Source organism: Polypterus senegalus, chromosome 7 (assembly GCF_016835505.1).
Source record: "Polypterus senegalus isolate Bchr_013 chromosome 7, ASM1683550v1, whole genome shotgun sequence".
In the NCBI taxonomy this organism is placed as follows: Eukaryota; Metazoa; Chordata; class Cladistia; order Polypteriformes; family Polypteridae; genus Polypterus; species Polypterus senegalus.
This window is the reverse complement of record NC_053160.1, coordinates 9905153-9931348: the sequence shown is the minus strand read 5'-3', so window position 1 is coordinate 9931348 and position 26196 is coordinate 9905153. Positions and strand designations below refer to the sequence as shown.

Genomic DNA, 26196 nt, shown 5'->3' with positions numbered 1-26196 from the left:
ACCCGGTTGTCCAGCCATTCACAATTTGGCAGTACTTGTCAAAGTTGCTCAGATCCTTATGCTTGCCCATTTTCTCGTGTGTCCACCACATGGTCTTCTAGAGCTGACTGCTCACTTCCTGCCTAATATATCCCATCCCTTGACAGCTGCCACTGTGACGAGATTATCCATGTTATTTACTTCACCTGTTGGTGCTTTTAATGATGAGGCTGTGTACACGTACGTGAACCATACAATACGTACTTCTCGCTTCCTAAAAAAAAAAAAAGTAACTTTGACGCATGCGTACTGGAACCCGGAAGTACGATGAGTGCTTTTCACCGAGGATGATGAAAATCTAACGCAACCGTGTCGTATTTCAACAGGACATTAATATTTGGTTATCTGATTGCTCTTTTTTTTCTGCCTAAATGCCATTCTGAGGCGCATGTGAAAACGTTTTGCGGTTATAAAACAAGGAGGTTGCTTGATTTTCCTGACTTGCCTTTTACAAGTGCGACATCATGAAGTTTATGTTTGCGGCTTTTGCCCTTCCGCTGTGGGTTGGCCTCGCTGTAAGTGATCCAGGTAAGATAACTAAGATAATAAAGTAAGCGAAAAAGCACAGAATAATCTTTCTAGAATGTCTGCTGTCACATCAGAGTCTGTAAACTTTACAGCAGATTAAGTATGTGTGAGCCAAAGAGGCGTGCCAATATTTTGTCGATTCTGTAGGGTACTGAAGAGTATGTTGTACGGTACCATATCGACATGGCTGAGTGTGAGGGCTTGCATACCCTTTAAAGGACTATAATGCGACCCTTTAAGTGATGTGCCTTGTCGATGGTCTGCTTGTTAAAAAAGATAGTCGTGTGTCTCATAAGATATGGTTGCCTGACCCCGAGCGCATTGTACTTCATCGCGACACATCGCAGTAACGCCGATCGAATTTTGCGTTCAGTAAAAATGATTTAGCTTCCCTACTGACTACCATCAAGTTGTTTCGCCCTCATCCTTTCCTTCTATATAAAAGCGGTCGGGTGTCCTTCCATCCCGTGAGTGCTACGCAGGCGCGGAGTTTCACACACGCCCCGTCCATTTTGCAATGCACGATGGGATTTGTAGTTTCGTTTTTCCAGGTAAAAGAGAATTTTCTACTCCAGACTGTGCGATATCTTCTTCTTCTAATCTTACTACATAAAAGCGGTCGGGATTATCCTTCCGTCCCGTGAGTGGAAAGCGTAGCGGTATTTCGCTTATCACAGACTCACTACTTAAAGCTTGCGACATGATGTGAGCAGAGTTCTGGTGCTCTCATCGTTCCCTTGCTTTTGTGCGCGATGCGCTGGAAAAATAGACAAAATTATGTCTCTGGAAATAATTAATGTTGATGGAGTACAAATGCCTCACCGCGTAGTAAATATCAGAGGGGGTTCAAAAGGGCGACCTCAATATAGAAAAAAAGTTTAAATTTCATCACAAAAATAACAGAAACTACAAGTATTAAAGTAATACCGCTCAAATGCAATATAACCAAATTAATGAGTTTGTATAAGATATCAAATTGATCTACATATTGAATTGCCTTAAGAAGTGGTCAACTTAAAAGGCGGGTCAGCCTAGTGTGTTATAAAAAGTCTTCTTGTTGTTTTACTGGCGGTTGGCAAACAGCAATTTGGTGCATTACCTCCACCACCTGGTATGGAGTACGGATCAGCATGTTCTCCTTACTACATCCCAAGGGTCTCCAACTCCGGTCCTGGAGGACCACAGTTGCGGCAGGTTTTCATTCAATCCCTTTTCTAATAATTAGTGACCTGTTTTTGCTGCTAATTCACTGATTTTTCCTTTCATTTTAATTGAGTTTTTTTTTTAAGATTTCTTTCTTGAATTTCTTCACATTTCATTTCTGTTTAAGGAAAGAATGAAGAGAGGGAGCTTGCAGAAGACCAACTAAGTCAGGCCCTCAAACTCCAACCATTTGCTTAATTAGGTGCTGAATCTTGTCGTTAATTAAACCCGCTCTTTAATCCCATGCTATTTCGTCCCCTTGTGTCATACAAAGTCTTCTTGTTGTTTTACTGGCGGTTGACAAACAACAGTTTGGTGCATTATCGCCACCAGGTATGCAGCATGGTATAATGCACCATGTTCTCATTGTAACTCATTTCCCAGTTAGTGACCTGTTTTGACTGCTAATTAACTTCTTTTGAATTCATTTTAATTAACCTGCCCTTGAAGTCTCAGACCCCTAAATTGTTTTCCTTAATTAGCTGCCAAACAAGAACGAGGTACAAAATGAGCCAATTAATGGTAGTACTAGGGTGTTGTACCGTGTTAGCCATTATGGATGTAGTGTGAAGTCAAGCAGAATGACCCCTTTTATTGGCTAACTAAAAAGATTACAATATTTTATCTTTGGATAAGGTAACGGTCCAACAAAGTCTTTTGAAGTTTCTTGAAATGGTGGCAATATTACTGGCATTACAGTGGGCCGAGAATGGAAGACATCGGAGTGTTGTGATGTGCTGAGATTTATTATCTGTAATGAACAGCCTGCATTCTGGCAAGATATTAAGTTGGAGTCCGTATTCTTCAGTCGTAACAAACTACGACATTTTATTGATTTATTTAATTCATCCATCCATTATCCAACCTGCTATATCCTAACTACAGGGTCACGGGGGACTGCTTGAGCCAAACCCTGCTAACACTGGGCGCAAGGCAGGAGAAAACCCCCGGGCAGGGCACACACACCCACACACCAAGGGACGATTTAGGGTCGCGAATGCACCTAACCTGCATGTCTTTGGATTGTGGGAGGAAACCCACGCAGACACGGGGAGAACATGGAAACTACACGCAGGGAGGACCCGGGAAGCGAACCCGGGCCTCCTAACTGCGAGGCAGCAGCACCACCACCTTGCCGCCCTGAATTTTTTTTTTAATGGTTTGTATATTCCAGAAATATACTGTGTTCTCCATAATGTTTGGGACAGACACATTTTTCTTTGATTTTTCCCACTCTGCTGCGGAGTGGTGGCTCTGAGATAGGGATTTGCACTAGTAATCCGAAGGTTGCCATTTCAAACCCCGTAAACGCCCGAAGTGACTCTACTCCGTTGGGCCCATGAGCAAGGCCCTTAACCTGCAATTGCTCCACCCTTGGTATGACGTTAACCTGCAACCTCCAACCTGCAGGGGCAAAATCTGGGGGTTGGTGGCAGAACTGGCACTCCAGCCACCATAAAAAAACCTCACCCTGTTCCATTCCATCAGAACTAGTGTGGTGCTGAGGTGTCACCCGTTGCATGGCTGCACTCGGGTCCTAATCTGTGGGATCCTGAGTTGGTTTGTCATGTGTGTCATGTGGGTGCAGCAATGCGCTCTATCAGTGCCTGCTCCTAACCTCTCTTCCCACTGTTCCACAGTTTAAAATTACAAAGCAAACAAGTCAGATGTCGTAATTAAAGTGCAGACTGCAGATATTTTGGTCGCAACGCTATTTCTACCAGTTAATAATAATAATACATTTTATTTATATAGCGCCTTTCCTATGCTCAAGGCACTTCGCAGAGTTTAAGAAAGAATGGCAGGGTATACAGTATATAGCATTGTACTTAACCAAATCTCTATATACAGTAATCCCTCCTCGATCGCAGGGGTTGCGTTCCAGACCCCCCCGCGATAGGTGAAAATCCGCGAAGTAGAAACCATATGTTTCTATGGTTATTTTTATATATTTTAAGCCCTTATAAACTCTCCCACACTGTTTATAAATATTCCCCACAGAGTTATACAGCATAATCCCTTTGTATTCTCTTAGATATTAGGTAAGATTCATTGAAATTATGTATATAAACACACTGTTTATATACAGTAAAACCTAAATATTATTTTAAAGATATTGAGTGTCTCCGATATCACATGTTACAGCCATTACGATAGACAGGCCACCAGCAATAAATACGTACAATGCAACAAAAATAGTATACAGTGAATGTGTGTGTACAGTGACACTAAACGTACGTACATGTACTAAGTACTGTAAGTAGAAAATTAATTATGGTTACTCACCAACAATGACACGATGACTTGTCCGATAACAATGAGTTTTATTTTACTGCACAACAAAGGAGAGCGTTACAGCCTTTAAAGGAGCCACTTCAGGCGATTCTGTAGCACTGCCGTTGTTGTTCTTCTGGCAGTCTTCAATCCAAATCCCTAAAGCAGATTCCATCCAGACTACCGCCTTATTACGTCCACTTGCAACTCGTTTTGCACCCTGGTTAAAAGGACACTGCGGCCGTAGATCTTATATTCCTTCACTACTTTTTAAATAAAAAGAATCGTAGCCTTCAACAAATCCAAAACGTTTACCTTTTCGGCAATCGTTAACATCTTCCGTTTGCACTTGGGCACGGCCCCTGAAGCAGTAGCAGATCGTTTTGGAGCCATAATGAAGGGCTTGACTACGCACAAAGATAAACACAAAAGAGCAAGTTAACTCTTTACACAGCGAAACACGTTGATGCTGAATGAGCGAGACGAGACTTCCTGGTTAATACTGCATTCAGCAAGCAGGAACTTAAATGCGTGCTCTGATTGGTTAGCTTCTCAGTCAGGAGAACTAAACTGCGTGCTCTGATTGGTTAGCTTCTCAGTCATCCGCGAATAGCGTCCCTTGTATGAAATCAACTGGGCAAACCAACTGAGGAAGCATGTACAGGAAGTAAAAAGACCCATTGTCCACAGAACCCGCGAAGCAGTGATAAATGCGCGTTATATATTTAGTTATGCTTTCATATAAAATCCGCGATAGAGCGAAACCACGAAAGTCAAAGCGAGGGATTACTGTATAATCTTCATTTGGATCTTGATCTTTGTTTGTCCGCAAATGAATTAGAAGAACAAGCACTAGATGGCAGTAGAGAGACAGCTAAAACATAGGCGTTGCATTAAGAATCTCCTCCAGGCTTATACTACTGAAGACTGTAGTACGCCAGTCACACCTCAAAACACAGACATTCAAACTAAACAAATCGTTGTGCTTTAAATTAACTAAATAGATCTTAATTTAGATCTTGATCTTTGTTTGTCTGCGAATTCCACACATGCGTAGCCCACCTTCTAGTTTAGTATGTTGTTGTTACTCACAGATGTCAACAATGTGCCGGAATAATGAAAGGGGTGGTGGACAGTGTTACGCTGGTTAGCTCCTGAGGCCTGGTTAGAGAATGAGATTGCTGAAGATAAAAGGTACGTGCCTACGTAACATATGAATGAAAGAAAGGCAGTGGGTAAAATGAATGACAACATAACAGCACGTTCCGGAAATTATTATTGTTACGTTGTAGCCAGCGAGTGCTGCGCGTCTCACAGTTGTACCGTGGCTTGCTCACATGCCAGTGAAGTGATCCCTATTTATACTTTAAAGAGCCTGGATACCTATGTGTCCCCCTTTTATAACCATTGCTCCGTGTATATTGCCTTACTCTTTGGATTGCCACAAAGCAACCCGCGAGATTGGAGAAAGGTTGAGAAGACATCGTGAGAGGAAACGATAGCATCGTGAAAACAAGATGGACTGTGAACGGACAGAAGCAGAAATGCTCCTACACCACCACATAATTACTATTTGGACAGTGATTCTGAGTAGGCCGTTCCTATCGAATCAATGTCCAAGGGTTTTCTTTTGTAATTTTGTTTCCCTTATAAAAAATCCTAATGCTGTGCGACGAAGGGCCGAGTTCACGACTGGCAGCCGCGTTTAAACAGGGAGCCCTTCACAGACAACTTTAACACGTGCAACGCAGTTGGCCGCACATGGCTAGTAAGTAAGAAAAAAGTAAAGAAGAGTAAGATAGTAACTCGGACAAAAGCCTAACAGACAATTTGAGGACACAATAAATTTTTGGGCCATTGGTGTCACAGGTGTTTGTGTTCTCACCGACACACCACAGCGACTACAGTGAACTGCCAGTCTGCCTTCTCATCTTCCTTTCCAGTTGTACCAGTACTTATGTTCCTCCAGAAGAGTGCCGCTGTGATTGGTCCAGTGGTCCCTGAGTGCATTCTTGTTAAATGTTAACTTTCAGATTAATCTGAGGATGTAGTGGTCACTGCTCACTGGCACTTGCTTATTGTCTCCACATCTGCAGATGTTTTACTCCGATGACACAAGCTGTTTGCCACGTCTCAATGACATGTCTGTTCGGGTTAATCAGAATATTCAGGTTGCTCATTTTAGGGTTAATCAGAATATTTGGCTGGCTGCGTTCATAAACGGGTGCTTTTGTGGGTGTAAGCGTTCCCAGCAGTAGACTGGCATCCCATCCAAGTGTTTGGTTGCTTCCTGAATGAATGTAATCTTAACTCCAGATCTCTGTAGTGGGCACTGATAATTTAAAGGATGTTTTCTTGCAGAATGTATGGGGGGGAAAAAATGTTCACCTGTAATTGTATGTGTGACAGATAGAGGGCGCTATCGCTCCCTTGAACCCTCGGACAATACGTCAGACAACAGGTAAAAGTCCAATAATTTGACTTTTTATTAATACACAGTGCACAAAGCACCCTGCACTCCACAATACTCATTAAATAAATCCAATACACAACAAACAATTCCTCCAGTCTCCCAGACACGTTGCCACCATTCCAGCCAGCTCAGCTCGTTGTTTGGTATCTTTCCCAGTCTTTTATAGTCCCTGACCCGGAAGTGTTTCCAATCCTTCAGTCCATGTGACTTCTTATCACTTCCGGGTCAGATTAAAAGTCCTCTTCCTCATCCCAGAAGTACGTCATTCCCTCTGTCGCCTTGACTAAGACGTACTTCCGGGTTATAGGTGAAACCAAAGTCTTCCTGCAGCGTCCCCTGGAGGTCCCCATGGTATCCAGCAGGGCTGTGATGAAAAACTCCGCTGTCCATGATGCCCTGCTGGAACTCGGGGTACCTCTATGTTGCATGGAGGGCTCCACCTGGCGGCCTGGAGGTATTGGCCGAGATGAAAGGCTGGCCATATCCCACATATGCAACAGAAAACCAAAAACCCACTTTTATTTTTATTTCTATTTTTATGGATTGAAGGCCACATTTCCATCCATTATCCAACCCTCACTTAAATCACGCCTAAAAACACACTTCTTCACATTGGCTTTTACTTCTTGACCTGTCTCATTTCCACTTGTTTCTTCCTATTTTGGGTCCTCTGGCCTGTTTTTAGTATCTCTGTTTTAATTTCTCTCTTAATGTTTGTGTTTAATATTTTGTTTTTAGTCTTGCTTCTTTTTAACTGTACAGCGCTTTGGTCAGTTGTAATGCTGTGTTTTTAAGCGCTCAACAAATAAAAATGGTATGTCCTAACTACAGGGTCACAGGGGGGTCTGCTGAAACCAACACAGGGCGCAAGGTAGGAAACAAACCCCGGGTAGGGCGCCAGCCCATCTTTGAGCACACACACACATCAAGCACGCACTACGGACAATTTAGGATCGCCAATGCTCCTAACCTGCATGTCTTTGGACTGTGGGAGGAAACTCCACACAGGGAGGACCCGGGAAGTGAACCCGGGTCCGGCCACATGACCATCATCAACAAATTCTTCCACATGAAGCCTGAAAACCATGAGGACTGATTGAGATCAATTATGTGAGGTAGAAGGCCCAGTAGGGGGCTGGGTGGTCTCGGGGCCTTGGAACCCCTGCAGATTTTGTTGCCATCTTTTTTTTTTTTTGCTTTTTCTGCCCTCCTTGGCCATCAGACCTTACTTTTATTCTATGTTAATTAGTAGTGCCTGCTTTTATTTTTTATATTTTGCTTTTTTTTCTTTATTTTCTCTTCCTTCATCCAGTAAAGCACTTTGAGCTACATCTTTTGTATGAAAATGTGCTATATAAATAAATGTTGTTGTTGTTATTTCATTCCAGATTATTCTTTCTGTCCACCAATTGTCGATTTTTAATACTGTCAAACTTTACTTGCAGGTAGTGTCCTACTTCGAGATATTCAAGTTCTCACCCTGTACCGAGGCCGGTACACCAATTCCCGAAGGACGAGTCCTGTCCCTCAGTTACAGTGCACTGGGGGCTCTGCAGGATGCAGTGCTTTTGTGCCAGAAGTAGTCCAGTGTCAGAACAAAGGCTGGGATGGCATAGATGTGCAGGTAATGTTCAGGGTCATTTTTACACTTGCTGATAACTTGTTAGTTTGGTGGTGGAGGCTGTACCGCCATGTCTTTCTTTTGTAACCATCATGACAATGGATGGCGCTATACCAGCGCTTAATCCGACACAGACAGACGCTAGAGCAGGGGTGCCCAAGGCGTCGATCGCAATCGACCGGTAGATCAGAAAGGTAGTGCAGGTAGATCGCGTGGCATTCAAAAAAAATTTTTTTAAATGTTAGTCTATCATATATCCTCCGTATGCCATTTGCCACTTGATTGACATACAGGGTGTCCAGTCTGAGATCTCTTCTCTTCTAACACACTGGTCACTCCGCACGGACGATCAAACACGCGAGCTACTGCAAAACTCTGGCTATCTAAGTGATCTAGTCAGCCTTCCAATTTATATCGACTAAAGAAGGGATTTAAAAAAAAAAAATGTTTGGAGAGGGTATGGGCTGGATGTGGAATTGGAAGAGGATTTTTTACTCACAAGGTCACAATTGAAGTGCGTTTGTCTGATCTGTCAATCTATCATTGCTATTCCAAAGAAGGAAAATGTGGAAAGGCACTTTCAAACTGTTCATAAAAACTCCGAAACTGACGTCCTTCCAAAAAGCAATCTGAGAAAGAGAAAGGAGAGGGAACTAAAATCGCAGTTAATCGGACAGCCGTCATTTTACACTCGGCTGAATTCAAAAGCAAAGGCAGACACACCGAAGTATCGTTCCGGGTGAGTCACTCGATCGTTAAGCATAAGAAGTCCTTCCAAGAGCTTCCTCCTTGACAGCATTATTCAGCTCTACTTACTTATGCGAGTCAGCCTTTTCCCACATGATGATTATTAAATCCAAATACTGTAGTGACCATAAATGTACTGAATTGTTATTGTGCCATAAAGGTTATTCAGTTATGTCTTTAAATCATCACAGGACTGAACTTTTTAAGTACAGTACATACTGTATTTAGCTCCAGACAATTCTGTAACTGTAAGTTCATTTTTGCAGTTGATTTATTCTGTTGTTTTGTTGTAAAACATGATTATTAGGTTCATAATGTGTAAAATTATAACATAGCTTGACGTTTAATAGGCTTTTTCTTAACACCTGCCATTATCCAACATTTTCGCTCTACTGTATATATTGTGACAGATAGGGGGCGCTATTGCTTCTTTGAACCCTTGTCCAAGACACCAGATAAAAGTCCAAAAGATGACTTTATTCATATGCAACAGTGCACCAAGCACCCTCCTCTTCACTATACTCATTAATAAACACACAGTAACTACAATAATACAATACAATAGCTCGCCGTCTGGGAGCTCCCACAATCCTTTTATATTCCCTGACCCGGAAGTCCATGTGATTCCTTATCACTTCTGGGTCAGATAAAACGTCCTTTTCTTCACCCCGGAAGCACGTCATTCCCCTTGTCCAAGTGACTTGGACGTACTTCCGGGGCGTAAGACAAATAAACATCGTTCCTCCCTGCAGCGTCATCTAGTGGCCCTTACGGTATCCAGCAGGGCTGTGGATAAAGACTCCTGCTGGTCTTCAGGGCACATAAATGATCGTCCAACTAACCTGACTTCTGCACAACACAACTGCTGGTCCCAACCCCATTGATAAAGCAAGAAATTCCACTAAATAACCCTGATAAGGCACATCTGTGAAGTGACTATTACAGAATTCTGTTTTTATAATATAAATAATTTGTACAAAAGACTAAAATATACACATTTCAAGACCTTGGTCATTTCCATCAAAAAAAGCAAAACAAAATACAGTACAATATAATTTCATTTTCAAATCATTTCTAATCCCATACATATTCTTTCCCTAATATTGGACTAAAGCCCCTTTTCAAAATAGTTCTGTCCCTATTTAAAAGATGATAGATACTGTAGATCTCTATTTGTCTGCAGAGGGGATATGTGGGTTTTTATTGAAGTTTTTTACATTAATAAATACATAAGTAGATAAATATACACACACACCAGAATGACCAAAAAGGAGGAAAATTTTACAAAGAAGAAAAGAAAGGGTGGTGCAGTGGGTAGCACTGCTGCCTCGCAGTTCGGAGACCCGGATTCGCTTCCCGGGTCCTCCCTATGTGGAGTTTGCATGTTCTCTCCATGTCTGTGTTGGTTTCCTTCCCGAGTTTGTTTCCTGCCTAGTGCCATGTGTTGGCTGGGCTTGGCTCCAGTAGACCCCTGTGACCCTGTAGTTAGGATATACCGGGTTGGATAATGGATGGATGGAAAAAAAGAAAACCTCCAATCCAAGTGAGGTGCTATACAGGCATATTGCTGTTGGCATGATAAGGAGCCCCCATTGTGTTTCTTGACACACTTCTGCTGAATGATTCGTTGGCTGAAAGTTGTCAGTGTTGTTGTGTCACAGAGAAAATGTGCAACATTGTTCATAAAGGTGCTCGGTTTTGTTTTTATTCTCTCCTTTTCTACAGCCTTCAGGGGGTCCAGAGTGTTCCATAACTGCCTTCTTGATTAGCTTTTTGATTTGTTGGGCCTCTTTTGAAGTGATGTCACCAGTCCAGCACACCACAATGGCCATCACATAGTTGTAGATAATGTGGAAGTTGTCACTTCCCACATTAAAGGAATGCAGACTCCTAAGGAAAAAGATCCTGCTCTGCCCTATCTTCTATAGTTTCTCTGTGTTCCAAAATCAGTCCAGGCTGTCAGTGATGTGGACCCACAATTACTTTTAGAAGTAGACCACCTCCACATCCAGTCCTTTAACAGTGACTAGACATTGTGACTTGCTGGTGCAGTCAATAACCATTTCCTTGGTTTTGCTGATGTTAAGTTGCATATACAGTGGGTACGGAAAGTATTCAGACCCCTTTCAATTTTTCACTCTTTGTTAAATTGCAGCCATTTGCTAAAATCATTTAAATTATTTTTTCCCTCATTAATGTACACACAGCACCCCATATTGACAGACAAAAAAAAAATAATTTTTGAAATTTGTTGCAGATTTATTAAAAAAGAAAAACTGAAATATCTCATGGTTCTATCTTGGAGTTTGCTAAAAGACACCTAACGGACTCTTGAGATGGTGAGAAATAGGATTCTCTGGTCTGATGAGACCAAGATAGAACTTTTTGGCCTTAATTCTAAGCGGTATGTGTGGAGACAACCAGGCACTGCTCATCACTTGTCCAATACAGTCCCCACAGTGAAGCATGGCGGTGGCAGCATCATGCTGTGGGGGTGTTTTTCAGCTGCAGGGACAGGACTACTGGTTGCAATCGAGGGAAAGATGAATGCGGCCAAGTACAGGGATATCCTGGACAAAAACCTTCTCCAGAGTGCTAAGGACCTCAGACTGGGCCGAAGGTGTACCTTCCAACAAGACAATGACTCTAAGCACACAGCTAAAATAACAAAGGAGTGGCTTCACAACAACTCTGCGACTGCTCTTGAACGGCCCAGCCAGAGCCCTGACTTAAACCCAATTGAGCATCTCTGGAGAGACCTAAAAATGGCTGTCCACCAACGTTTACTGTCCAACTTGACAGAATTGGATAGGATCTGCAAGGAGGAATGGCAGAGGATCCCCAAATCCAGGTGTGAAAAACTTGTTGCATCTTTCCCAAGAAGACTCACGGCTGTATTGGCTCAAAAGGGGGCTTCTACTAAATACTGAGCAAAGGGTCTGAATACTTAGGACCATGTGATATTTCAGTTTTTCTTTTTAAATAAATCTGCAACAATTTCAAAAATTCTTTTTTTGTCTGTAAATATGAGGTGCTGTGTGTACATTAATGAGGAAAAAAATTAATTTAAACGATTTTAGCAAATGGCTGCAATATAACAAAGAGTGAAAAATTGAAGGGGGTCTGAAAACTTTCCATACCCACTGTAACTCTTTGTGCATCAGTAAACAAAGTTGTCCCCCTGACTGCTCACGTCGTTCTTATCCCCCTTATCAATACACATCATAAGTGCAGAATCATCCGAGAATTTCTGCAAGTGACATGATCTGCTGTCATATTTCTAGTCTTGAGGTGTACAGAGGGAAGACTGGTGGTGCTTGTGGTTCTCCAGTGTTGCTCACACAGTTCTCGTAGTCTGCCCAACACATAGTCCTTTTACCCAGGACACCACAGGCTCATTCACCTGCATATCTTTGAGTTTACCCCTTAAATGGGATGACTGGATGGTATTTACGTCACTGGAGAAATCAAAAAACATAATCCTTACAGTTCTGCAAGTTTTGTGCAGCTTTATAGAGCAGATATACAATTATATCCTCCACTCCAATCTTTGTCCAATAGGCAGACTGCATTGGGTCCAGGTGGTCTACCACTAAAGGACTCATACAGTCCAGGACCAGCCTCACAAAGTCTTCATGACCTAAGATTTAAGTGCCACTGGTCTGTAGTTAGGAGTACCAAGTTCCTCGGTGTGCTTATAACTGAGGAACTTATGTGGACGCATAACACCTCATTACTAATCAAGAAAGCCCAGCAGAGACTACACTTCCTGAGGCGGCAGAAGCGAGCAAGTCTTCCCCCTTCCATCCCCAACATGTTCTACAAAGGCACTGTTTTATCTTGGTAGAGTAATTAGTATATATATATATATATATATATATATATATATATATATATATATATATATATATATATATTGCTCAACTTTCCCCTATTGTATTAATATGTAGCCTTAGAATGCCTAATCTCACAGACTTACCACTGTATATGAGGTATTATTGTATATAACTTATCCCCAACTTCCCTTCTATATCTATAACCTCAGGCAATTAGATGTAGTAAAAAGACAAGCAGGAGTTAAGTTACACATAAAATAATGTATTACTGATAATATTCATAAATGATAACAAAATGCAAAGTACATCTGAATATTGGCAACCATACAACCTGATAAAATGGTGACGTGTAATTCATGTGGCACACAGACTTGTAGTTACTTAATGTCTCTAGTTAAGGCATCATTGGTGCTCCGCTTTTAGCCACATGTCTGTTCAAAATGGCTGAAGCTGTGCTCTTCATTGTGTTGTCTTCAGTTCATGGTGTGATGGTCTTCTTCAGTTGTTAGCAAGAGAAATCTAATTCTACATCATCACAGGTTAGCAAGAGAGATGCTTCTTCATCATATGTTGGTTAGAGAGAGAGAGAGAGAATGTGGTTGAGCAAGCAAATGTATAGGTTTTCTGTCCAACCCCTCCAGCCAATCCAGACAGCCATATCTCAGACCAATGGGTGAAACAGAACATCTTAACACCTGCAACCCCCCAAGCCATATGTTAAAACATCCTGCCTTCCTTGCAGGGGGGTTGAAAGACTTTAGCAGAGAAATACTCCTCAAACTGATTTAAGACACATCCCCCCAAATCCTGTCGTAAAATTACAAAGAAAAGTTGTAAACGGGGGTGGTAGGGGTAAACACGAATGCCTCTCACCAAAGTAACACTACATTACATTGCTTTGCGTAAATTATATATAAAGACATACAAAACATTTATCAAGTTATATGCGAAATCTCACATCACAACAGGCACCATTGAGAGTGTCCTGACCAGCTGCATCACGGTCTGGTATGGCAACTGCTAAGGATAGTGAAGACAGCAGAGAACATTATTGGGGTGACTCTCCCTTCACTACAGGGCACATTTTACAAACGCAGTGTCCGCAAGCCCTGCAGCATTGAGCGGGACCCCTTACACCCCTCACATGGACTTTTCACACTTCTGCTATCCAAGAGAAGATACTGCAGCATTAGAGCCAGATCTCCCAGGCAGCAGGAGAGTTTTTACCCCCAAGCTGTCAGACTCCTTAACACCAGGCTGCCCCCTGGGATCTTCCACACGACCTCGACCACCTCTAAAAACAGAACTTTTATACATGGAAGCCACTGTCCTGTAAAGACGAGTGTGCAGGTAGAAAAGAACTGAAAATCTCATACTGATCTTGAAGGATTTTGACGTTTTACCTGCATTGTTATCAGTCTTTAATTTAATATATTTATCAGTGTGCTGCTGCTGGAGTATGTGAATTTCCCCTTGGGATTGATAAAGTATCTATCTATCTATTGTGAGACTTGCCCAGATACCACATCTTTATAAAAGCACACTTTATTAATCCACAAATTACACAGTCCCGTACACAGCACACAGTGCTCCCAGCACCAATCACTGTCTATTTCGGGCTTCTCTCTCACAGTCCATGGCCGCCTTTCCTCTTCTCACGGGAGCTTTGTCCTGCTTCCACTCCCGACTCAAGTTCCTCAATTGCGGCGCCCTTTTATTTCTACCCGGATGTGCCAGGTGCCTGGTAACGTTCTTCCGACAGCACTTCCTGGTGTGGCAGAAGTGCTGCATCTTGCACCGGAGGCACTCCGGGTGTCCCTGGAAGGCTCTTCCGTCATCTTCCCGGGTGTGACGGAAGTAAATGTTTCCCGGGTTCCATGAGGCTTGAGGCGCCCCCTGGAGGTGGCCACAGGTCCCAATGGGTTGGAACCTCCTTGCTCTTCTCCCGTGGTCCTCTCCTAACCCAGGGTGGTTGCCCCCTGATGACCTGGATGACATAAATGCCACCTTCCAGGTGCCCCGGCTGGGTAAAAACCCCAGCCATCTGTGACTCTCTCTCTCTTCTGCTTTGAAACATCCTGACCTGTCTTTACACATCATAGACAACTATCATCATACACTGATAACTTCTGTATCATCTATATCTATTATTTATTTATTTGTTACATTACATATTGTGGTGCTGCTGCATCGCAGTTAGGAGACCCGGGTTCACTTCCTGCATGGAGTTTGCATGTTCTCCCCGTGTCTGCGTGGGTTTCCTCCCACAGTCCAAAGACATGCAGCTTAGGTGGATTGGCGATTCTGAATTGTCCCTGGTTTGTGTGTGTGTGTGTGTGCCCTGTGGTGGGCTGGCGCCCTGCCTGGGGTTTGTTTCCTGCCTTGCGCCCTGTGTAGTTAGGATGTAGCAGGTTGGATAATGGATGGATGGACATTACATATTTATTGACTATATTTATGTATCTAGATTGTAAATACCAAACATTGCATCGATGTTCATATTGCTTACTACACGTCAATATTGCTGCTACTTCTTTGTCTTGTTTGTGTTTTAATTTTAATTCTATTTTTAATTTATTATTTGCTCTTCATGTTGTTACACTGTGGACCCTGAGCTTCGCAGTTTCGTCTATCTGTATACTTGTACGTGGTTGAGATGACAATAAAGTTCGCTTTGACTTTTGACTTTGACTTAGTCATAAGATGAAGAGACACCTGTCTTCTTTGGAACAGGAACAAAGCAGGATGTTTTCTGCAGCTCTGGCACTTTCCTAAGACTTGGGGACAGACTGAACAGATGACAGAGGACACCACAGAGTTGGTCAACACAGGCCATGAGAACTCTAGGACTGACTCCATCTGGTCCCGTGGCTTTTCCTGCGCGCAGATTCCTCAGGTGTTTCAAATGACAACTCCTTTGACAAGATGAACATTGGAGTGGCCTTCCTAACAATTGTCTTTCATACTCAAGATCTAAAATGTTCATCATCTGACAAACTGATACAAACATTTGACTACATTATTCTGACACTTCTCTTTTATTTTTTTTCTTGTTTTATTTGCAGTGGGAGTGTAAAGCAGACATGGATTACTCCTATCGTTTTGGAAAGGTTGAAGTTAGTTGTGAAGGCTACAACTACCCCGAAGATCCATATGTGCTTAAAGGGTCATGTGGGCTCGAATACACCATTGACCTTACAGAGAGCGGAAGACAAAGAAACAAGGGTGCATATGACAATAACGGCTTTGGATCGTACTTTTACCAGGATAAATCCGATAATGTGAAATACCAAAGTGATAACGGAGGAATGTCACTAGCTGTCGTTGCTATCCTCCTGTTGATTGCATATGGGGTTTATAAGATGTTCCTGTGCAGGCCATTGCAAGGACAAGAGCGCTTTCCAAATGATGTTCCAGGAGCCATGGGGGCAAATGATTATTCAGGTGGTTTTGGCTCAGCTGCCCCTCCACCTCCTGGATTCAAAACTGAATATTCAGGTAAGTTGGGAAAAGAAAAGGTAATAGCTGTCTTGATATTTAGGTTTACGTCTTCAAGCCATTCATGTGCTTTTTATTCATAAAATATGGCGCCTTCGAAAGTATTCAGACCCCTTAACTTTATTCACGTTTTGTTATGTTAGCCTTGTGCTAAAATCATTTAAGTTCATTTTTTTCTCTTATCGGACAACATTAACCTCCAGAATAACAAAGAAAAAACAGGATTTTAAGATTTCTTGCAGATCTTTTGTTACGATACAATACAAGTCAAGTTGGGAAGCATGCACTGGTGCAGCAACGAAAAAACTCGTGAGCCCAGTTGGCAATCCCCCAGGCAGACACGTGGTCCAGTCCCACCCTCCGGAAATGACCCTCTATCTGCCGCAGCCAGGTGTTACGTGGATCTTACGAGCCGGATCACCCTCGGGGGGAAATGTGCCTCATGGCCGTAGTGCCGTAACTGACGCTCCCTCACAATGCAGGTAATGTGCTTCATTCGGGACTCCATGAGCAACACAAAGTCAAACCAACGGTTCCCAAGGATTTTCTGGAGAGACACAGTACTGAAGGAGTCCAGTCTTTGTCTCAGGCAGGGGTGTCGAACTCCAGGCCTGGAGGGCCGCAGTGGCTGCAGGTTTTCATTCTAACCCTTTTCCTAATCCGTGACCAGTTTTGACTGCTAATTAACTCCTGTTCCCTTCATTTTAATAGCCCTGTTCTTAAGGATTCTTTCCTCTGAATGATTCCTTTCTTCATTAATTGGCAGCCAAACAGAAATGAGGCATGAAATGCAACAACAGATGACCAGCTAAATCGGGGCTTCAGACTCCAACCAGTTTCACAATGAGAAGCAGATTCTTGCTGTTAATTAAACTCATTATGTAATTCCATGGCTTGTTGCTGCTCTCATTCTGCCACAGCAGACATTTCCAGACCGGTTGATTTTTCTGTCTTTTCTAAGACCACCCTCACAGTGTTTTGCTGAGCTGAGAGATCAGCCTTACTGAGACCTCCACCTTTCTTTATTTTCACATATTTTGTGATGGGCACAGGTGAGCTGGTCATATGGATTCTTGTTTTGTGGCTCGTTATTGTGTGGCTGCTCATTAAGAAAAAGGAAACAACTGAGGGGCCTGAGTCAAGGTAATTAAAAGTAAGGCAAAAGAAGGTAATTAGCAGCAAAAACTGGTCACAAATTAAAAAGATGGTTAGAATGAAAACCTGCAGCCACTGCGGCCCTCCAGGACCAGAGTTTGACACCCATGGTCTCAGGTCACTGGATAGCATCCATGTCTCACAACCATTTTGCAAGACAGGAAGCACCAGGACTGTAAAGACTTGGACCTTCGTCCTTTTGCTGAGATAGTGGGAGCGCCACACACCCCTTTTCCAGTCCCACCAGAAATGACCCTCTATCTGCCACAGCCAGGTGTGACATGGGTGCCTCCCTTGACCTGGTCCAGCCAATCAAGTCCTCAACAATGAGGTTCCTGTGAGCCGGATAACCCTCGGGTAATCGCACCACATGGTCGGAGTGCCGTAACCGACGCTGCCTCACAATGCAGGTCATGTGCGTCATTTGGGACTCCATGAACAACACAAAGTCAAACCAGCGGCACCCAAGGATTCTCAGTAGAGACCCACATGAAGGAGTCCAGTCTTCATCTCAGGTCACTGGATAGCGTCCATGTCTCACAAACAGGAAGGACCAGGACTCTAAAGACTGGGACCTTCATCCTTTTACAGATATCAGGAGCATCACACACCCCTTTATGACCTCATGACCCCCCATGCTCTCCCAAACTGTCTACTGACTTCATAAAAAGAGTCACCAGAGACATGAATGTCACTGCCAAGGTAAGTAAACCTCTCGACGAGGTCGACATTCTCTCCGCAAACAGACACACTGCTGTCAATCCCTGCTGTGGAATACCAACCCCTCAACAGCGTGACGCCACCACCATGCTTCACTGGTAGAAAGGTTTGGCATAACTGGTAAGCAGTGCCTCGTTTCTTTCAGATGTGATGCTTTAAACTGAGGCCAAACAATTTAATCTTGGTTTCATCAGACCCGAGAATCTTGTTTCTCATAGACGGGAGAGTCCTTTAGGGGCCTTTTAGCAAACGTCATGTAGGCTTTTATTTATTATCTGACCAAACAGCCAGATTAATGGAGTGTTGCAGTGGTTGTCATCTTTCTGGAAGTTTCTCCCATCCCCACACAGGTTCTCTGAAGCTCATCCAGAGTGACCATCAGCTTTTTAGTTCCCTCTCTTACCAAGACTCTTCTCCCCCAGTTGCTCAGTTTGGCCAGACAGCCAGCTCTGGGAAGAGTTGTGGTTCTTCCAAGCATATTCCATTTAAGAATTATGAAGGCCACTGTGCTGTTGGGAATATTCAGTGCTGCAGGATTTGTTTTTTTACCTCGACACAATCCTACCTCTAAGCTCTGTAAGCAATTCCTTTGACAACATGATTCGGCTTTTGCTCACCTGTTTGGACCTTCTATAGATGACTGGCGTGTGCCTTCCCTAATCATGTCCAGTCAATTGAACTGACCGCAGGTGGACTCCCAACAAGGTGCAGAAACATCTCCACGATGATCAATAGAATGTGATGCATCTGAGCCAGATTTCAAGTGTCATAACAAAGGGTCTGAATTACTCATGTCGATGTGAGGCTTCAGTTTTTATTTTTAAGAAATTTTGTAAAAATTCGTAAAATTCTGTTTTCATTTTGTAAATCTGGGGTGTTGCTTGATGATGGAAAAATAAATGTAAATGATCTTAGTAGAAGGCTGCAACATAACAAAATGTAAAAAAGTGAAGGGGTCTGAGGGCACTACATATGACAATGAATCTTAATTTTTCTGAACTTATTAATGTGTAGTTGTCATTTATATAGGTTGTCTAAACTAAAATTTGGGCTTAATTCTAGGATTTGCTTAATCTTTATGGAGAATAAAGCTGGTCAATAACTAGTAATAATTTTTTTTTGATTGATCCCCCTGATCAGGACACAAAGTGCCGTCGGGCAGTATATAGAAAGCACACACTGGGTCTTCTTTTCATTTTCATATGCAGTTAGTATATATTCATATGAGTTTTTGACCTCAGAGTCACTTATATTGCCTCATATCTCCAGAGACTACAATTTCCCAGGAAAAACAGAAAGGCCTACATATGGTGTTTATTGATTTGGAGAAGGCTTATGGTAAAGTGCCATGGCAAGATGTCAGGAGGTGCATGAGAGAGAGAGGAGGACCAGAGAAGTGTGTGAGGATTGTCCAGGATCTAGATCAAGAGATAGATGTGAAAGGATTTATATAATAGATGATAGGACTTTATTTGTCCACGGGGGTGGGGGGCGGGGGAATTTGGCTTTTTACAAAAGCTCTTTAAATAAATAAATAGACACACAATTTAACAAAGAGGGAAGAGTATGAGGAAGTGAGAACTTGAGTTGGGGTAACAGACAAGATCTCAGTTAGAGGAGGTCTGCACCAGAGATCTTCTTGAAGTCCTTAGCTCATTGGTCTGCCTATGGATGTGTTGACTTGAGGGATGAAAGACCAATCCCCCCTGCTTCTGGCTTTGTGCTGATGACATTGTGTTGTGTAGCACCAGAACAGAGAAGTGAAGAGGAATTTGGAAACATGGAGAAGGGCTTTGGAAAATGGAGTGTTGAAGATAAATAGGAAGAAGACCGAGTATCTGAGATTTAATGATGATTGGGATTAGGATGATTTGCTGAAAAGATTTGATAAGTTTAGATATTTAGGATCAGTGGTAGTCCAAGATGAATTAGATGCAGAGATAACTCATAGAGATGGAACAATTGAAATAAGGTATTGGGTGTATTGTGTGATTGAAGAATTAAGGTGACGGTTAAAGGTCAGGTTTCTAAGACAGTAGGAAGACTGCCAATGGTATGTGGAGCTGAGACATGGCCAGTAAGGGGAGTACAGCAGGAAAAGAAGTTGGATGTGGCGGAAATGAGAATGTTGAGACATATGTGTGGAGTTAGAAAAAAGGACACAATAAGCAATGAGATAATAGGAGGTACAACAAAAGTGTTAAGAGATGTTAGCGAAAGTGGTATGGACACGTGATGAGAAGAGACAATACAGATGTGGGCAAAAGAGTAATGGGAATGGAAGTACAGGGGAACAGAAAGTGTGGGTTGGATAAAGTAAAGTAAGATCTGAAGGAAAAGAGTATTGACTAGAGAAGAGGTGCAGGATTGAGCTGTTTGGAGAAGGTTGATCAGTGAGAAAAGAAGAAGTGTTGCTGTAAATCCCAAATCTACAGGTGGTGGTAAATGGAGGAATTGGCTTAGTTTGAGTGAGTGTGCCTTAAGATGGCCTGGCATACCATCCAGAGTTGGGTCCTGCCTTACACTTTGTCTGACAGGGGCAGTGTCTGGTCTTGTAGAGGAAAAATCAGGTTTAGGAAATGGATGGGAGGGTAAATTAAAACTGTACAGTACAGTGAAGCCAAGGACTAAATTGTGACGTTCTGTTGACCAGAGGACCCTGTTAATGATTTAAATCTTAGTTTTTAGCTTATAATGCTACATATAATGCAAATGAAGCACATACAGAATATTCCTAATTTGTAGATAAACATTTAACAATTCATATTTTAGGGTAAGTATACTTTAAAGATTGTCTATATATAATAATATATATTTATATTAAATTGCAGGCTATGGAAACTACAACAGTGGATATGGATTTAGTAATGCCTTCACTGGACCATATCATCAGCGAAACACTGGACCAGGGTTCTGGAGTGGAATGGGAGCAGGAGGTGTTTTGGGATATCTATTTGGAAATAGAAGGTTAGTTTCATTTTATAACTCTATAATTGAAGATTTGTTCATTGTATTCAGTTCAATCCATTTTATTTTTGTATAGCACATAGGTTGTGACCCTGAGTTTCAGAACCTATTTTGGGTCACGTGTTGTCCTAATTTGGGTCACGCAGAGTCGTGATTCACAATTATTGATGGCTGCTGATGTTGAGGAGCATTCAGTTATGGTGTTTCTTCACTTGAGTGCTGCTTTCGACATTGTGGACCACAATATTATTTTTATAGATGGATGGATATAGGCATTTCCGGGTCGGCCTTGGACTAGTTTTTTTCTCATGTAATGGGTAGCCATTTTTCTTTTGGGGTTATCCTTTGTTGTTTCTCTTACATGTGGTGCACCCCAGGGATCCGTCGTTGTGCTGCGTTCCATTGATCTCGGATGTCAGAGCTGGGAATGACGTCACTCCCGAGTGGACCGCATTCCAGTAAAACATTTGCAACACTTATATGGATATGTCCAATAAAACATTTGTGGTGCTTTGTGGAAGAAAATAAGCCACAGTATTTTAATTTAACAAAAGAAGGTCTTTATTAGCATTGCTGCTGATCCAGGTCTTTTAAAAGTAAAGTTCTGAATACCAGTTAAAGCAGTCTCCAGTTTTTTATAGCTTGGAAATCAACTTGCCATTCCATCAGTCAATTAATGTCAACCTGCTTACTTCACAGCAACAAGAGTTAAGTCATGTTAGGTGACCCTCAGTTGGCTAACATTTATCAGTTTTATTGCATACAGAGATCATTAATTGTCTAATCAGTAACTGCCTGACCCTTGAAACTCCAAAATACTCCATACCTATAAACAATATTTATTTATACAGCACATTTTCATACAAGTGATGTAGCTCAAAGTGCTTTACAGGATGAAAAAAGGACAAAATATAAGAATAAAAGTAGGCAATAGTAATTAACACAGAAGAAAAGTAAGGTCTGATGGACAGGAAGGACAGAAAAAACAAACAAGAAAAAAAAAAAAAATCTGCAGGGGTTCCAAGGCCACAAGACCACCCAGTTTTAGAAGCTCATGTCAGTTCTACAGTACCGTATAATGTTTTAACTTGATTTACTCTGCATCTGCTCAACATTTTAATATTACAAATCGAACAGTTCAGACATGGGTGGTGCAGTGGTAACACTGTTGCCTCGCAGTTAGAAGACACGGGTTTGCTTCCCAGGTCCTCCCTGCGTGCAGTTTGCATGTTCTCCCCGTGTCTGTGTGGGTTTCCTTCCACAGTCCAAAGACGTGCAGGTTAGGTGCATTGGCGATCCTAAATTGTCCCTAGTTGGGTGTGTGTGTGTCCTGCAGTGGGCTGGCACCCTACCTGGGGTTTGTTTCCTGCCTTGTGCCCTGTGCTGGCTGGGATTGGCTCCAGCAGACCCCCCGTGACCCTGTAGCTAGGATATAGTATGTTGGACAATGACTGACTGACTGACTGACAATTCAGACATTGCACATTGCAGGCTTTCATTTAAGGGGTTTTGCACACCATGTAGAAATGACAACACTTTTTCTACATGGACTCCCATTTCAGGACACCATATCGTTTGGGACAATTGGCATCAAATTAGTGACAGTTGTTACAAATGTAGGTAACAACATGTTCAATTATTCAAACTGCTTCTGAAGAAAAAGTTTCTTTTTGAGTCAGGCTCAAAGTCGGCTTAAAGTGTGTCAATGCACTATACTACTGGCCTAAATAATATTACGAATAAAATGTTGATTTGCTGGCACGGTGGCACAGTGGGTAGCGCTGCTGCCTCGCAGTTAGGAGACCCGGGTTCGCTTCCCGGGTCGTCTCTGCGTGGAGTGTTTGCATGTTCTCCCCGTGTCTGCGTGGGTTTCCTCCCACAGTCCAAAGGCATGCAGGTTAGGTGCATTGGTGATTCTAAATTGTCCCTACTGTGTGCTTGGTGTGTGTGTGTGTGTGCGCCCTGCCCAGGGTTTGTTTCCTGCCTTGCGCCCTGTGCTGCCTGGGATTGGCTCCAGCAGACCCCCGTGATACTGTAGTTAGGATATGGCAGGTTAGATAATCGATGGATGGATGTCGATTTGCTGCAACTGGGTGTTACAATCTCCTCCTCTTAAAAGAACCAGAAAGATCTCTAATTCAATTGGGGATTCTACAGACCTGAGATCATCTCTCCAGACCCTTCAGAGACCTTGGGCCTGTTCAGCTTACCCATCTCATCCTATCCAGCATTGTTCATTTATCTTCTCCCTTAGTCCGCTCCCTTCCATACCATTGTATAATAAAATTCTGATTTTTAATAAAGATGTGGATTGTTCCCCAGCACTACTTTTGTAATTTAGAAGGAAAGCCCTGATCTTCCAGTATTCTACAATGTGCGTGTTGTAGCCACTAGGGGGTGTTCTGCCACCATAACCCAGACATAGACAGGCCGGAGACAATGTTTATTTACAGTTTCTTACCAGTCTACAATACCCACAAGCACAACGCAGCACCACTAACACCATTCAGTCCCTTCTTCCTCCACTTTGTCCTCTCCTCCTGACTCTCGCCTATCTGGAGTGAGGCAGCTTCTTTTTTTATTAGGCACCTGGATGGACTGCAGGTGCCTAACGAGCTTCTACCGGCGGAAGCGTGACCAAATAAGGCCCTGGAAAGGTCCATGCGCCCCCTGGTTGTGGCCACGGGTTCCAGCAGGGTTGAGCATCCATGCTCATAACCCGTGGCCCCACTGAAGACCAAGGGAGCTGCCCTGTATCGGCCCGGGGAAGAAATTGTCCCGACAATCCTCTTTTTCCCTGATCTTTTCACACTTTGAGCGTCCTGGGCACCCTCCACAGTGTATATTTATATCTTAAGGATACTGCAGTGCTTACAATGTTGAGAATGCTAATTTTTTTTTTTTTCCCCTTTGTGACTATTAATTCAGGTCTCAGCCAAATGTGAGCCCAGGAAGAAGCATGTTTAACACAAACGCCACCGCACATCAGAGTACTCCTGGGACAAGAGCGGCATCTGGTCAGTGAATTTGTATATTTTCTTAAAATATTTTTTTATTTTTCAGAAGGCAGTAGTGTTATTTTATCGTGTGGTAAAATATTTTGAAGATCATTCGTATTCACTATTCCAACAAAATCTTTGCAAATCAAACCATGCAATAAAGCAAAGTATTTTTATTGTTATTCCAATAATTGACATCCCAATTATGGTTTAAAATGAGAGCCGACTTCTTCAAACAGCGCACCATAGTTACCTGGACTGTGTTAACCAAGTACTGCAGTTTAATCGGTACTAGAGTTTGTAGGCCTAGAGATGCACCTGTCCTGATCTCAATGTGATACATAAAATGTTATAAAAAAGCATTAGGAGAATTAGTGTGACACTATATATATATTTTTTTTTTAACAGGTTATGGTGGGACAAAAAGAAGATGATTACTGGAACAAAACAACTGCAATGATGTGACAATAAAAAAGGAAGAAACAATTGATGTGAATCTTTGGGTGAAAAATGACATTTTGTTGTAGTTTCAGACGTACTCACATTTTTAATTTCCATTACAGAGAACCTATTAATTTAAACTGGAACTAGTTTCATCCCATACTTTTAATAAAATATAAAAGGTGATTGTATTTTGACATCCAAATATGGACGTTACATTCAACAGTTGTATTTTGACCAGCAAGTTAAAGCTTCTCTAACTTCTTGCCAGTCTTTTGGAGCTCCAGTCCTGTCCTGTTTGCCCACAAATTGTTAATTTCATTGAATATCAAAAGGCTGTCAATTAGTACTCAGTGAGAAAGGGCACATGTCTTAGAGTGCCCCGGGGCGTGCTGGCATCCCATCCAGACTAGTGCTGCTCCACTTACGGTGCCCTCAATAACATTTGCGACAGACACATTTTTTTCCTTGATTTCCCTCTCTGCTCCTCAGTTTAAAATCAAACAATTCAGACACTGTGATTAAAGTGCACATTACATGCAGGCTTTCATTTAAGGGGATTTGCATACCATGTAGAAATGACAACACTTTTTCTACATGGACCCCCATTTCAGGGCACCATATTGTTTGGAACAATTGTACAAATGTAGGTTAGCAACATGTTCAATTATTCAAACTGCTTCTCAATAAAATGTTTCTTTTTGGGGAAAAGGATTTTGAGTCAGGGCGCGCAGTGGCACAGTGGTAGCTTCCTGGGTCCGCCCTGTGTGGAGTTTGCATGTTCTCCCTGTGTCTGCGTGGGTTTCGTCCGGGTACTCCAGTTTCCTCCCACATTCCAAAGACATGCAGGTTAGGTGCATCAGCGATCCTAAATTGTCCCTATGGGTGTGGTGTGCGTGTGCCCTGCGGTGGGCTGGCGCCCTGCCTGGGGTTTGTTTCCTGCCTTGTGCCCTGTGTTGGCTGGGATTGGCTCCAGCAGACCCCCGTGACCCTGTAGTTAGGATATAGCGGGTTGAATAATGGATGGATGGATTTGGAGTCAGGCTGTCACAATAATATGCATATAGTACAGCGCCCTCCATAATGTTTAGAACAAGACATATTTTTTCCTTGATTTCCCCCTCTGCTCCACAGTTTAAAGAGCAGACCGCATGATTAAAGAGCACATTGCAGACTTTCATTTAAGGGGATTTCCACACATTTTGGTCACACAACATGTCTTCTATATGCAGCCCACCCCATTTCATGGCACTGTAATGTTTGGGACAAGTGGTGTCCCAGGTGTTTATGATTCTTCAGGTGGGGTTTATTGCTTCATAAGAGACCTCAGCTTGCTTCTATCTGTAGTTACCATTGTTCAACATGAGGACAAGAGCTGTGCCAATGACAGTCAAAGAAGCCATTATATATAAAAATCAAGAATCAAACCCTTTAAGTCATCTGTAAAATGTTAGGACTATCTAGATGAACTGTCTGGAACATCATAAAGTAGAACAGATGTACTGGTGAGCTCAGTAATTGCTAAAGGACTGATAGGCCAAGGAAGACGTCCACTGCTGATGACAGTAGAATCCTCATTAAGGTCAAGAAAAAGCTAGAGATGGGAAAATGATACCAAAGTGTTGACGCTTGTGTCAAGCAATCTGAGGTGTAGTGAGTCGAATCACTGTGTTGGAGCTTGTGTCAAAACGTCGC

General features: G+C 42.5%; 1 protein-coding gene across 1 annotated transcript; it reads left to right on the top strand.

Moving 5' to 3' along the window:
- The first annotated feature begins 281 nt into the window (after positions 1-281).
- saraf (store-operated calcium entry-associated regulatory factor) lies at positions 282-24687 on the top strand. The gene is made up of 6 exons (XM_039758218.1): positions 282-567; positions 7963-8141; positions 15787-16219; positions 20926-21061; positions 23990-24078; positions 24469-24687. The coding sequence occupies exons 1-6, from the start codon at positions 504-506 to the stop codon at positions 24492-24494; spliced, it is 927 nt and encodes a 308-aa protein (XP_039614152.1). The 5' UTR covers positions 282-503; the 3' UTR covers positions 24495-24687.
- Positions 24688-26196: the final 1509 nt, after the last annotated feature.